This window comes from Rhyacophila brunnea, unplaced genomic scaffold (genome assembly GCF_057557595.1).
Source record: "Rhyacophila brunnea isolate RB1 unplaced genomic scaffold, BYU_Rbru_1.0 scaffold_1, whole genome shotgun sequence".
In the NCBI taxonomy this organism is placed as follows: domain Eukaryota; kingdom Metazoa; phylum Arthropoda; class Insecta; order Trichoptera; family Rhyacophilidae; genus Rhyacophila; species Rhyacophila brunnea.
Genome location: NW_028232751.1, coordinates 36,966,550 through 36,982,824, shown reverse-complemented (window position 1 = coordinate 36,982,824; position 16,275 = coordinate 36,966,550). Strand labels below are relative to the sequence as shown.

General features: G+C 33.2%; 1 protein-coding gene across 2 annotated transcripts in view; it reads left to right on the top strand.

Moving 5' to 3' along the window:
* The window catches only part of path (solute carrier family 36 member pathetic), a 103,188-nt gene extending 87,341 nt beyond the window's left edge, over positions 1-15,847 (top strand). Inside the window, exons 3-9 of one of the 2 annotated variants that reach the window (XM_085943647.1) lie at positions 1,311-1,399; positions 1,747-1,824; positions 6,443-6,593; positions 8,300-8,421; positions 9,085-9,169; positions 12,674-13,131; positions 13,766-15,847. In XM_085943647.1, coding sequence (XP_085799773.1) covers positions 1,311-1,399; positions 1,747-1,824; positions 6,443-6,593; positions 8,300-8,421; positions 9,085-9,169; positions 12,674-13,131; positions 13,766-14,180 — 1,398 coding nt within the window. In that variant the 3' untranslated portion in view covers positions 14,181-15,847. Of the gene's footprint in view, positions 1-1,310; positions 1,400-1,746; positions 1,825-6,442; positions 6,594-8,299; positions 8,422-9,084; positions 9,251-10,346; positions 10,514-12,673; positions 13,132-13,765 lie in introns of those variants that run through there. The other variant, XM_085943653.1, reaches the window with a different exon arrangement.
* The last annotated feature ends 428 nt before the right edge of the window (positions 15,848-16,275 follow it).

The window sequence follows — 16,275 nt, the reverse complement described above, 5'->3', positions numbered from 1 at the left end:
CAGATCTAGCATTTTTCGATAGGCAATCTTGCCAAAAACGAATCTAGCTTATGGCGTTTTTGTTAGCGTTTTTTGATCCCGTCAACACATATATCAATGCGTCAACAGCTTTAAAAGTGTTGAAATAAACTAGATATTTTGTTTTTTTCTTGCACATCAAATTTCTGACCATGTTTTTATCAACGATACTTGGCAACATGGCCCCCACAAGGGGGGGGGCTGGCAGGGCTCTAGCCTGGAGGCCCCGGCTCAGATGGGGCCCGGTGTGGCGAGTCGACCAGATAAGTAATATAAATACACATTGCAAATTTGCTCTAATAGTATTTTCGTGCTATTTTCCTTTAATAATGTTATTTAAAATTATGTGGTTGTACGATACAATTTTTAATTGTCTATCGATACTCGACAACTCCATAATTCAAATGGATGTATAAAAATATACAAAAAGATAATAAATATACACATTAATTTTACCGCGTACACCATTTGGAAAACGCTACTGTAGAGCATCACACTGCCTTTATCCTTAACGATAGGTAGGGGGGGCCGCCAAAGATCCTAGCCTGGGGGCCCGCTTCAGGATGTGGGGACCATGGTTGGCAACATTGGTTAGGTTGATCACTATAAGTAATAATTTTCGAATATACAGCGGTCGATAATATTATTGCTTTATTAATAAATAGAAATCAAAATAGTGAGATTTTCATAAGAAATCGAAATAAAAATAAATATTTTTTCCGTTGATTTTTTTCTCAGTATCAAAAATAATATAAGTATGTAATTAATATAATTTTCATTTTTAAAGTTTCGATTTGTTTTAATATTGTTTTTAAATTTATTTTAATTGTTTCACTTTTCGTATGAAAACAAATTCCCTACCATGCAGTTAGGGCCATACTATCACAGAGTAAGCTCCTCAATATTTAAGACTATTTTCATATCGCAATAATTTTTTTGCTAGAGATATTTGAAACTTCACTGTTATCTGTGTCAATAATTAATTTCCTTAATATCAAGATTGATATCAGAGATGTACCAAAAGATATATGTTTTCTACTGAAAACCCTAAAACATGCAATTAGAGAGACTTACAAAGTCTGTAACACGATAATACAATTTGATTACTTTTTACAATCTAAAATCTAAAAGTGATAAGTAGTAAAACTTGTAATTAAATATAAAAAATTAAATGGCTAAAATTATTAGAACTTCAAAGTTGATTATCTCAGTATTACAAACGTGTCACTTGACCTATAATAGCATAACTACTTCGAATTGATGTTTTATTGTGTTTTATTTTTATGTTTCAGGATTTAAATGGAGATGTACATCCACAGCATGAGTTGGAAACATTTTTGCCTTCAGATGGATCAAAGAACAAAGATTCGTTTACCGGAAAGTATGTTATAATAAATAATCTCAATGAATGAATCTCAATAATACCCATCGTGCATGTAAATAGTAATAATCAAATTAATTGAATAGCTTTGGAATAAAAATATTTTACCATAATCGTTCCGTCCTAACTTCAGATTAGTCTGTTTATGTGATATATATTTAAAAAAATATATGAATGGAAGAATTTTAAATGTCGCACATGTCACATCTGCTTACCACATCCTCTATAAATATTATCGTGGATTTAAAATAGGCACAAACAACTATTTGTGTGCAACAAAAAACCACATGGCCTACAAACAAAAAAACAACAATATGCAATTAATTATTATTTATTTTTTCTTCAAGGTACAAAGTATCAAGAGATCCAGAAACAGGAGATGATTACGACCCATTTAAAGAAAGACATGTGGAACACCCAACAACGTAATATTAATTTATTTCATATACCTACCATCAAAAATATACAGATCTTGATAAAAGTAGTGCTTATTCAATTTTTTTTAGTGATACTTTTCATTTAATTGAAGCTCTGATAAAGATGTCTTGAAGCTAAATTCTGCATTATTTATATTTTATAACAATTTCATTGAAACGTTCGCTCAGATAATGCCGATTTCCACAATCAACCGTTCATGTACATTGTACATGTATATTGTTTTGTAGATGACTATGCCGGAATCAATGCCTAAAAGTGGTTAAAGTTCAGCTGATTTGCATAGTTAGATGATCAAGAAATTAAGCATTTTATTATATAAATATCTTTCCTGAAAGCTGAGTCAATTTGCACAAAGAAAAGACATATGCTTGGATTGTAAGAATGTGAAACATAAATGTGTTGAATATCTTATTTTAGATCCTTTCTTAAATTTTGTATATCATTCTGAAAAATGATTCATAACATGAGACTTCCCTTTTGTCCACTGAATACACATTCTCGTTGCGAAGCTTTTAGTGAACATTGGTCATCTGATATTGGTCTAACTAGCCGAAATAGCCATCACACTCTTTTATTACTCTTAGTGGTTACCATAAAAATAAATATTGATACGCTTATGTACTGAACATAGTCTATTACTTCGGCTCTCAATCTGTGATAGAAAATAATGGGGGTCTTTAAAGTGTCGTAAAATCAACTAACATAATAACAAAAAAAAATATTTCGATTTCATCTCAATCTGCATAGTTCATAAATGATTTGTAAACTATAGATATCTATAAAAGATTGAAAGCCGTTGTCGTATTCACTAAATATTTATTTATATATTGGGTAATTTTAAATTAGCCTCGTAAAAAATAATATATTCTTTGTTATTCTGATTTAATTGCTTGCTGCGATTTTATTACTAGCGCTCTGTACTGTATGTGCAATATGATTAAAATATTGTTAACTGATTTTTTAAATATCTTTATTAATTATATCTAATTAATTAATTAATTAATTAGGTGTATTCTTTTTTATGTAAAAAGAACCGTGCTATTTGCTATGATGTCTTCGTCTTTGAGATTTAGCCCCCTCCACATCAGCTATTAATTAGCCCTGTCTACACAGTTCATACGCTGCATGCGCATTACCTGCCTCAAATCGGTTTCAAAATAGCCGATTTTCGTGATGAAAGTGCTAGAACATGTTGCTCCAACAGCGATGAATTTCTGTTCAACATCACGTTAGTGTTGTCAACCCAATGATTCTGCGAAAAAAGTAAATTAAACTATAGTTTTACGAGAAATAAGCCAAAAATACAGTTTTTCTCAAAACACTCATTTTTACATCTTTGTATTACAAATCAGCATATAAAAAGATGGCAAAATTGCTTCCCGTGAAAAATTGAAAACTATTTGACATAGGTGCAGGTGTAGACAGTTGACCGAGTACATTCCATATATTCAATCTAAAGCTAAAGCATGCGTAAAACTACTCTGTGTTAAAACAAAATTAAAAAGTTGAAGTAAAATGGAGGATGAAGTGAAAAATTGTCAACATAGCTATTGACTCCTGTTTGTTACAATTCTCACCCAGTTTCCAGGCCCTCCCATGCAACTCCAATTTTCCTCGAGGCAATCATCCAACACCTATGGCCTTATCCTCGCGCCTTTCTTTTGAAACACCCATAGATTTTTCAAAGCATTTTGCATTCTAAAATTGCGAATTTATAATAATAGATCTGTCATTGATATTAAAATGTGTGTACTATATATCGTCACTGTTCTGGCAGAAGACACTAATTCGAAAAAATGACATATTGAGTTAGTACCAAAATGTTCCTTATTTCAAACTTTACCGTCTGGAAACCTTCTTAATAAATAAACAGTCTTTATTTTAAAGTCATCCTTTTTACGATTACTTAATAAACTCACATGATAGACCATTTCAAACATTTTAACAACTTCAAAGTCAAATTACTCAAAACTAGTATTCTCCAGTTAGTGTGTTCTGCCAGAACAGAGACGATATATCATAGTACAACAAGATTATTGAACTTAGTTTATCCAATTCAACTTTTGTGGTAATTTTTAAAGATTTTTAATTTACTGAATTTCCTTTTAACACCATTCACAATAATTACTGGAAGTGTAAAAAAATTGCATAAAAACTGATTTCTGTTGCGAAATATTTTTAATCTCTATGATCCTTTGAATGATATTTAAATTCGATACATATTGGACTAAGATTACGACTGTCTGGGTCCCAATGATTTTCATGTTCTTGCGATAAGGTAACAAAGTCGCTAGTTATTATTAATAGTTAGGTCTGCCCTGTGTATCGTCAATTTTTTATATACTTGACTTTAGTTAGAGCGAATAGTAAAACAGTTACTTTAAAGCAGTTAGAATGACGCGCTTGCGAGTGTTTTACATTTTAGATAATATAATAATTATTGCTAAATAATAAATTATTTATATTATGATATGCATACTTGCGTTCTTGACGTCGTTTTATTGCTAACTAATATTGTAATTCAGAGTTGTAATATGAAAGCTATTTCGTGTTAGCCCATCATCAGAACCGAATGTATTACTATAAGTTATCTTCTCACATAGGTAATTTTCGAAATCGCTGTGACGAGACAAAATTCGAATCTCTCCTTTACGTACTTGAGAAATGTACGGTTTCCTATGGCCTAAATCCAGGCTAAGATCCTTTGACGGTGCCGCTGTTAAATGTGGAGGTGAATTTATTAATAATTGTGTTCATTTATGTTCTAGTCTTCTGAATTTATTTATTTTCATTCCACACTACTTGTTGGAATCTACACAAAATCCACTGTATTTACTGGGCAGACATCAATCTTCATTGACAACAGAATGTCTGCTCTTCCATATTATTTGTCGCCTAAGATTATTTCAACTTTATTGTCGAGTTGAAGTTTTATCAAAAGAATTGGAGGTGGTGTGCATATAATATGACACACGGTGCCATAAGAACTAAGCTCCAAGAACAGGACCATATACAGACATATACACTATACGGAAACAATCAAGCCTGTCACTAACTGTTAATTCTTTTAAAATACATGAGTTTTGGGCATTGTCAATGCTACTCTAAAAAGTTCTAATGCTATTGACAAAAAAAAGATAGGCAGTAAATAAGATTACTTACTTATTACATGATTCAGTATAAGTTGAGGCCATACTGTCACTAAACACAAAATACATTTACTTCACAAAAGAGTGAGCAATGAATTTTTATAATTGATTTCACTTAATTATTGACAGCTATTTGTACACGAAAAGTTTTATCTCCGCATAATTAATGAATATTTTTTTATACCATTCATCCTTAAAAATTAATTCATACCTTATTATGTAATAATAATTTTAAATAACATTATCATTAAAACTTGGTTTATCCTAACCCAATTGATAAAGTAATATACTTTAATAACGATAAGTTTATCAAAATAATATGTCTGTAATTCTGGGTATTAGAACATTTACATCACAACAAAATATTGATAATTACAGTGGTACATAGGTAGTTGATACTTTAGTCACCCTGCAACTGAAATTTGACGTAATATGTGTGGATCAGAACCAGACTTGTCCAACGCATAAAAATGAAAAAATTGAATTAGACATCTCATCATTAGTTATTAAATAATTTTTTTTGTCAGTTTCAAATATGACTACATATCACTAAAAATTGTCATCTCATGACACTACCATCTACAGTCATTTCTTGCATATTTATTTTGCGCTGTCTTCGATATTGACAATTTTTGGTATAAACATTACCTGCGAACGGTTGCTAACTGAGGTGGTTACACAATAAATAAATTTAATATCACAACATCGCAGTAATTGAATAAAAATTTGTCGGGGCTCCAAATTTTGATTTGGCAATAATACCTAAGGTATCATAATTGTACTATGTACCTACATACCTAATAAATGTTGAATATTTTTGTTTTGTTATGCCGAAGAAGTATAACTTCTAATGCGCGTCCATAAGTACACACAGTTTTTTTTTTTCAATGAATCTATAACTTTAACATTTTAATTATCTCAGAAGTAAATAATTGTGGGTGGGACAAGTCTGGTTCTGGTCCACACATATTATGACATACTGGCATATTCCATACAGTTATGTATAATTTCACGTGTAAATAGGCAGAAGAAACAATTCACTAGTATGTCTTTTTCATTAAATTATATTTGAAGGATACCAATAAATTTTTACTCCATTACTTCTTTCAATATCCATTTTTGTGAAAGGATCAGTACATACATCATATTGAGCTGAAATTAAGTTTCTAAAGCCGCATTTAGACCAAGTGAGCGAATGTTTGATCTTCTCCCACTACTGCGAAATTCTTATGCTCGCTCAACAAAAAGCAAAAGAATTTCACTGGAGTGAGGGAAGATCAAACATTAGCTCGTTTGGTCTAAATGCGGCTTAATACAAACCCAGATATTTTAATAGGTACATAGTAATTATAGGTATGTACTTACTATTTTTACTCTCCCAAACATGTCAAAGAATCAGGATATATTAATTTATAGGAAAAATATTATTTATAAATAAAAAAAAATGTCTTTTCAGGGATTGTGACACATTAACACATCTTTTGAAGGCATCTCTCGGCACTGGAATTCTAGCTATGCCGGTCGCATTTAGAAGTGCTGGTCTAATCATGGGAATTTTCTTCACTATTCTTGTCGCCTTAATTTGCACACATTGTTCATATGTTTTAGTAAGTATTATTACTTAATATTTATATACTTTACCTTAAAAAGTCTAAACAATGTTGTGGCATAATGCTCAATCTGGTAATTCTGGTAATCTTAACCTTGGATATTCGACTCCACATTACGCAGGGTAACTAATAATCATAATCGGGTGATTGACCTCCGAAAACATTTTGACTCGCAGAACTAAATTCACATGATTATTAAAAAGTCACTGTGATATTAAAGAAAATACGTCATCACGGATCTCCTTTATGAGACACTTTGATTCATCGCAAATAACGTTTGACAATACGAATTGGAGTATGTCCTTTAAAATTTTTAATTACAGCCAATTCAATGAGTTAGTGTGACACCACTGAATTTTCTTTATATACATTGCTGAATACTGCAGTAATCATAAAGTAAACAATGTCAAATAATCTTCTAATTAAAAATGTCTTTCGTTTTTCATCTGCAGTCAATTTTTCGTGAGGTCTTATTAACATTGCTTAATGTAAAATGGTTTGATGTAAAAGAGCTTTATTTAAATATATTTTAATTTCTTGAAATGCTCTGTGCTTAATTATCCGAATTTTTATGCAACCAGATTAGTTACACTACTTTTAAGATTGGATAATTGGGTTTGTACCGTATTATATTTATGTCTGTTTTATATTTATTTTTTAGTGTCACATAGAAAGCAGGAAGAGTGATGACTACTCTAGTCATACGTTAGTATTTTAATGATGTATAAAAAAGATTCCGACCCAAATAGTCCTCACAAAGGCATCTATTCATTAAACAATGCCTCATTCTTTTGAATGTTGGTTTCCTGAAATAAGATTTGGATCTATTTCAAGATATGTGGATTTTAGTGCCAAAAATCATACATTAATTAGGTTAGCATTTAAAAAAATCCCAACCAGAAAGTGAGAATTTTGTGTGAACATTGTCAGAAATTTCAAAGGACATGTGAAAATAATGTACCTATTAATAATAAAATTGGGGTGTCTGTGCAGTTATAACTCAAACTACTCAACACTACTTGACTAAGATATTAATAAAGCACAGGTTTTAGTTTACATTATTGGTACAAATTCAGTTGCCTTTCAGTAGGCTTTCATCAAATAACACGCTTGCTACAATATGAGATGAAGCAATATGAGAATAATAATAAGAAACTATCTATTCGTTGTGTATATTTGCCTCCTTTTACTTTCCGTATTTCACGCAGACGAAGTCGTGGGAAATCACTACCAACTAAATACTTAGGTTGGTATGAATTGTCCTGATTTTGTCGTGTGATTCTGAACTATTTTAATTAAAAATAATAATCTAATGATTGTCCACAATCTCGGTATTCTATGTGCTTGCAATTGTAATACTGAAATTTATTTTGAAATTGTTTTCACCGCTATATTTAAAATGAATCAAATCTAATAGGAAAATTGAAATTTTATCCACGATCTTGTTTTATCTGTCATATCTGGGCAGAAACCCCATGCACATTCCAGGCTTAAATTTTTGTGAAATTAAGTGAAGAAGTTGCATCACAGACACATTCTTTGAAGAATATTCTTGCTGGTCATTCATTGCTGACCCGCACTACTGTCGTGCGAATAGCTTTGACACAAAAGGATTGAATGTTATAACAATGAAGTCAGCCAATCACGTCTATGGGACATTATTGATATTAATGAATAACATATTTCATGTTAAATGTTTTCAGGTAAAATGTGCGCATCATTTATATAAAAAGAAGCGAGTTACGACTATGAGCTTTTCTGATGTAGCCGTTGCAGCGTTTTCTAACGGAACGAAATGGGGTGAAAGGTGCTCCGTTATATCAAAGTAAGAATACCAAATTTATGGTATGAAATTAAATAAGTAAAATGATTTTAATTAATTAAAGGATAGATGCCAGTAATCATATTCAATTAATTATGATTGATTCACCGAACCATCATAAAACTCATTAGTCGAATATTCTTTCCATTTGAATTAATTCTGTAACTTATTTAGAACTATCAAACTTGTTGCTACAAACAAGTGATACTTTGGTCTACAAAATCAAGTTGAGTCCATTCTAGAATCATCATATTGTCTTGGTCTGCGTTTTATACCACTGTATGCAGTGTTAAGGACTTTCATGCGGATAAACGGGCAGGCCCAGACTTTGGTGGTTGGATGGTGTCAACAAAGATGCTGGAGTAGCCGGTGCAGACACCTGAAGGGTACTAACCCAGGATAGGAGGATATGGAAGAATTTTTCTGAGAAGGCGATCCGCTTTGGGTTGTTTTGGCACTTATGATGATGAAAACACAATACCAAATAATATGAGATATTTATTTCATTATCATATAGGAAATTCTAAAGCTGGTCTCCAATACCAGGATTTGAAAAATACTAGATAATTGCAAAATCACAGGGCTTGAAAATCTGTCCAGGATTACAATGCTTATTCAATACACAGTTCTAAATGAAATTTACTAATATTTTATACTTTTTTTCAGGTTTGTTATTCTATTTTGCCTGTTTCTAACATACTTTGGTACTTGCAGTGTGTATACCGTAATTATCGCAATGAATTTTGAAAAGGTGAGAAATTACAATACATATTCCACACAATATGGTCTATTTATAACATTTTATCAGATATCACATCCCTAGAAGACAATAGTAATGCGTCCACAATTTCACTACAATGAGTTATCGCAGTTTTGTTCCTGATTTCATGTTTTATTAGAGAACACTATTGACTCGTTCAAATCATGTCACATTTTTTGTCAATATAATATACCAAAGTTATAAGTCCTTACAATAAATTTTCAAAGAGGGACAAGTCCAGACATGTCACCAGTATGCTAGCAACATGTCGCGTAAAGTAATATTCACCAATTCTGTTCTGTCAAGTTTGTATCGTACTCAATTGTTCAATTGTTTTGATTGGCAGTTGTATCAAGTTATGTGGTTGTTTGTTTAAATTGATAAACCGATTAGTAGGGTCTGTACACGTGCATGGATTTACTGACATCAATAGTATGTAAATTAAACTATCGTGATAATAACTGTTTACAAGTAAAAGTTCTGACTGTCTCTCCAATCTCATTCTTCATGAGTAAGCTAGACGCGTTGTTGTCGTTTGGTGCTATTTGACTGGTTCGAACAGGTCATGAAAATCGGTAAACATCAAAAAATTTTGTGCGGTGTAATTCGCTTTTTTCCAGCAGATTCACCACTATCGTTCTACTGCGCAGGCGCAGATATCGCACAGGTTCCAGCTGTCTCATGAAAATTCAGAAGCTTCTGATCTTTTTTGATCTATGCATGCAATCTTGCAACTTCCACTGTAATACATACTGTCAGCAGTAAATCCATGCACGTGTAAACGGGGTATAACATTATTTGAACAAGGCACGACTGTGCTCTGATAAAATATGAGAACAGATTTTATACATTCAGCAATAGAAAAGGTCATAGAATACCAAAAAAATTGCATTAAAATAATTTTGTAAACATATTTAATAAAATATTGTAAATACAATAAATTCATAAAGTCAATACAGTACTCTCTCAGTAATCCGCTACCTGAAAAACCAGACAAGTGTCCAATTAGTGAAAGCGGCGGATTATAGTGCATACAAAATATGGTAAAAATTAAAACAGATATTTTGTAGAAATAGTTTTTTTTTTGAGAAATTTGTACTCGCATTTTACCGTTTTATTTATAATCAAAATCAAATATTTACTAAATTATACATATTTATAAACTAAGTTTATTAACTAAATATTAAACAATCACTTGACACAACCAGTTGTTCAGTGAGGCAGATATTCTTGAATGGCTTAGGATTCCTGGCTTTCCCTATGACCAAAAACTTCAGTTTGTGTGTCCCGGTTGAGCACTTTCCTCCCTGGTACATTACTTTCTTCACAATGAACGTACGTTTTATGAAGGAGAAATTTCCAAAATAAACCCGTATCATCTGCATTGTATACTTGTACGCAGCGGACTTCTGAATTAGACAATTGACTTATAGAGCTTGATTTTGTGCTTTCAACTAGTAAAAATAACGGCGGATTATAGTAGTTGTCGGATAATTGAGCGACGGATTACTGAGAGTGTACTGTATTATGACATCCGAACATCAAGACATCATAATATAGTTTGTATTCTAAAAAAATTAATCATAAGAGCCAAAGGAACTTCCAATCGAAAGAGAATTAGCTGAAGTACAATAATATAGAATTATAATATTTCAATCAGGTTTTGTAGACAGTCGCCATTGTATTATCTAAGAACGCGGTATACTTGTGAGATACCCGGGGTTCCAGCGGCTAGCTCAGGTGTCCATCGAACCCCGGATTCACAAAAAAAGATAAAAAGGATTTATATATGTTGGTAAAATTAAATAAAACACTAAGTCTTTCTCGTGCAGTCTTAGCGTTATACATTTTAATATTTAGTTGGACAACGTTACTTTATAGTCCATTACATATTTTGTTTTTACAATTAGCTACGCAGGTCCGTACACGGTTTACAAAGGACGCTTACTAACTCTTTTCTCTTTTTCAAATTTCGCATACCCACGCCGTCCAGCAAAAAGGACTCTCGTGATTGGCCAAATTTTATTGCGTGATGTTTTTGATTTGACGAATCACGAGGACCACCCCGGCGCGCAGGCGCGTGGAAATTTGAACGTTGCCGGCAAGCGCGGCAAAATTTATTATATATGAATACTTATATTTAGTCTTAAAATTATCTCTTTCATCCATCATCATTTATAATTTTTAAATCAAATTAAATTTATCTTAATTACACCTCCGCCCTGTGTATGATTTTCACACACCGGACGAAGGCCTTTACTTATGAATAATAAAAAAAAAAATATTACGTAGTTGAGCAAGGAATCAGATTAGATGTCTTATGAAGCCGTTTCTAGAGGTCAGGGTTACGTTTCGACTTATGACTACTAAATGATTATTTTACATCGAGAGAAGCCCGCCTGTAACAGGGGTGTATCACTTGCCTAAAAATAATAAGAATTGTACTAGACAACAAATGTCTCTTTGGTCTAATGAAGGTGCTACATTCCAAGGCATTGAACCTACATTTGAAATGCACCTTGTACAAAACACTAATAAGACCATGTATGGCTCCGCAGAAACCTGATTCATGACCAAAAATATGGAGATACTGTTGTACTCATTTGAGCGGAGCGTGCTGCACGGTATATTTACACCCTTCAATGACCCACAGTCGGGGTGGAGTCAGTATGATAACGGGATGTATGCTTTGTGCAGAAGCCGGCACATCCATCGAGTCGGGGTGCCTTAGAGCGAAGCCACATGGGCGCGTCGCGAGACCGCTGTATTCCGACTGCGAGCGGAAGTGAGAACGCACCGCTGTTGCGTACTCACTCCAACTCGCAGTCGAAATACAGCGATCTCGCGACGCAGCGCCTGTGTGGTTTCGCTCTTAGATGGCTGGGCCATGTACACAGGATGGTCGAGTCACTATAATGACAACGAAACCGACATTCAGGAAGCTAGAAGGCAAAAAAAAAATCATTGCTGAAAGAGGCGAAGACATAGGTCCCTGTGTATCAGTAGCGAAGGGTGGAGGTAGGCTGTTAAGACCCTCCATAAATAGTGCACATTAAACTTCGTTTAATGGTTTAACAAGGACACGGCTGCCGTGTCCCCGTTAAACGGCCATTAGATGCAATTAGGATGATATTTAAATGTGATAATTAAAAATTAATTAAAAGGTAAACCAAACTATAATAGATACAAAATATTATTCTAACTATAAAATATTCAAAGTAATGTATGATTTAAGATGATGACACAAGTATTTTTTGACTATTATCTATTATGGCTTGGTTTCACAGGGCCTTATTGGATTTTAAAAACTGACCAACAGCATCTGTAAATTGTAGTCTTATTTCAATGAAAACAAATACTTATGACTGACAAAGTTTAGTGTGCACTATTTATGGCGGACCTTAACAGCCTACCTTCACCCTTCGCCACTACTGTGTATATAGGTTATATGCTATTCGAAATAATTGTGATTTACATTTAATCATTTTGTTTCAGGTGATTGTTCATTACACGGGAAATCCTATTGATCAGAGAATAGTAATTGCTTCTTTTTTGATTCCACTAATTTTACTATCGTGGATACCAAATCTGAAATACCTCGCACCTATATCCATGATAGCCAATGTGTTCATGGGCTTGGGGCTTGGAATAACATTTTATTATCTGGTGAAAGATATGCCAGACTCATTAGATGACATCCCGTTTGTTACGAATATATCGATGTGGCCAGATTTCTTTTCCATAACAATATTTGCGATGGAGGCCATCGGGGTGGTAATGCCTCTGGAGAATAATATGAAAACACCCCAGCATTTTGTTGGGATATGTGGTGTGCTGAACAAGGGCATGTCAGGTGTGACACTGATTTACATTTTACTCGGATTTCTCGGCTTTGTCTGCTACGGAGACAACGTACAAGGAGCTGTTACTCTTAATTTGGATGTCAATGAAATGTAAGGAAAATAATATTTTTACTGATCTCAACATCACTGTTTTCAAAGTCAATTATAGATATTCTTATGTATATGTGTTTAATACATTTTATAATATTATATGCTATTACGACATTTATATCCATAACCTAAGTTAAATATATAAATCAATAAATTATATTGAGGTAAAGGCATTTTCCAGCATAATTTCCAAAGAATTTGGACTATATAGGAGTAACTTTCTATTTTGTCACTTGAACGCAATTAATGAATGAATGAACCATCGTTCCTTGTTTACTTGTTAGCATGCAGTTATCACCGATTTCAAAGAATTTACTAAATTCTAATTCTACTAAATGGTAATGAAGAAATCTTGTATTATTGGCTTTTTCTACTCATCATGGTGGATAGTCGTTTCATATGCCCTGTGATTTGATGAATAAATCTCATAGTGTGAAGGTCTCTTCAAATGAACTTATGATGCAAAATCACTTACCGCTAACTTAATCAATACACATGTTGACCTTTTTTGTTCGACTTTGTGTTTATGCTCCATATCTATATAGAAGAATTTTTACACAATGTCTTCGGTATTGATGATTATTTATATATTGGAGAGCAGTTAATTTTGTTTTCTAATGATTTTTTTTTTCAGACCTGCCCAAGTTGTCATGATCCTGATTGGTGTTGCTGTGTACTGCACATTTGGACTTCAATTTTACGTATGCCTGGAGATTGGATGGGATGCAATCAAAGATACATTTACAACTCGCCCACTGTTGGTGAACTATGTCTTGAGAACCGTTTTGGTAACGGCAGCTGTGGTATTGGCTATAGCGGTTCCAACGATATCACCATTCATTGGACTGATCGGAGCATTCTGCTTCTCCATATTGGGACTGCTTGTTCCAGCTCTATTGGAGATAGTCACTTTCTGGGATGTCGGTTTCGGTCCGTGCAAATGGGTTATCTGGAAGAATATTCTTATCACAATATTTGGTTTGTTCGCTCTTATTTTCGGGTCAAAAAGTGCAATTTTGGATATTATAAAATTATACACAAAAAAATAAAGTTCCTGCATAACAAATATATTTTAAAATAAGTAGCAAATCCCACGCCGAAGGACATTTTATAAATGAATTTCTGATTTTTTTAAAAATCAATGAATGATTATAATGATTTACCGCACTTCCTTTTATAAGTGGAGTTATGAAAAAATTTGGATTTTATGCGTGTCTTCCGAGTCGATTTTTGTGCTAGCACTGTTCTACAACTTATTTGCATCACTACCTTTTGTAATTAAAAGACTGCATAAATTCAGACAAATAGTTTTTTTTAATTTCTTCTAGATGAAAAAAAGAACAGTTGGATAATTTTTATAGCTAGTTTACTTAGCTTATACAATCAATGTTTAGGTAATATGAACATAAAAATTATTATAAGAAAGATATAGGCATTGGACATGGGTAGCTCACGCTTGTTTACAGAAATGTAGGGTAGGGTGGTACAAGAGCGCGCAGTTTTTGGTTTCAGAATTTGTGCAAGTAAAACTATACATTTAAGAACAAAAAAAATGAGTTTATTTCATCTCTTGGTTATCTAGTTATTACAAGAAAAAATACGAATCGTCTAACTCTCACCTATTACATACAACACATAATAAAAAAAGTAAAAAACTCAATGTGCGCACTCGTGTGCACCCTGCAGCCCAAGAGTGCGCAGGAGGGTGTACACCAGTGTGTACACACTATATGATGGGATAATCAGTAATCAGTGGCAAAGATCACAAATAACCAGTGCATTTTTTGTGCCACCATTCTTGGAATATTTTGCACTGAATCCAGTCCTCCACCATTGGCTCCTTAAATATTTCTCCGCAAGCTGGGCATATCCAGATCTCCTTCTTAGGAGCATGCTGAGGTGTACCATGTAAGGTGGGTTGCCTTAGTGATAATGTAGGATGCATTTTCAGATATCCCCTAAGCCAGTCTTTTCTAGCCAGTTTAGTGTCCTTACGAAATTGGTGAGAAATATTGTTTTTTCCTGCAAATTCATAGGCTAAAGATCGCAAGTTCTTAGCCGTTATTCCAAAAACCATTCCATCTAGAAGTTAGATGTGGTCGAATAGCTCCTTTTCCATGTCAACACTAAAAGTGCATTTGAACCGACCCAGGGATTGTGGTATGTTATTTTGGTGAAGTCTCTTCCTTAGGATTGACTCTGCCATCCACAACAACTTCGCGACGTATCTCTAACTATTTCCTTCTTTAGTAGGAGTCTTCTGGCTTCCTCCATGATAATAGGATCAACATTCTTCCTCTCTGTTTTTCTTGGTCGTCTGGACATTCTGAAATCAAAACAGTAAACAATCAACAGTAGCAATTAACGTATCGTGCAAGAGTGCGCGCATACTCTTGCACATTTCATCCCAGCGCACTCATGCACAGCAGGCGAACATTTCATCAAAAACATACTACTACCACCATCTAAGTAGATTTGTAATAGACATAATAATACAAGAATACTCTATTGCATTGGACCTCCATGTAAGAGAGTTTCCAGAACAGTTAAATATTTTAAAGAACGAGCAAAAAAACGATTTTGTTACCTGGAATCGTAAATAATCGCCTAGATACACACAGCTCGCGACTGCGACATGTCAACACTTGACGCTAGCATCTAGCGATTGAATTTATCAGCTAACGTCAAATGGGGCAAGTTTAAATTGAATGCGTACTCTTGCACACTGCGCACTCTTGTACCACCCTACCCTATGTTCTTTTCTTTTTATTTACTTAAAATTTTATGAGTGAAAATAATATTATATAGGTATTTGTTCTGAATATATACAAAAAAAAATTCAGAATTAAAACATTTCTGAGACAGAATTTATATTTGGTGAGCTAAATTATAAAATTAAAATAACAAACATTCACTTAATCAATAAATGTACAGGTATTCTGTGACTATCTACCACTATTATAATATGTATAGGCAATTTAGTTGTAAGTTAAATTTCATTCATAGCCTTTTAAGCCACAGAAATTATACAAAGAATTCATTAAAATATTTACTATGCATATGTATGTAATTTTTTTTTACCATCAACAGTCCTTGTCAATGGGAAATATCTGTAAATTAATTTATTCAAGTTTCTTATATTTG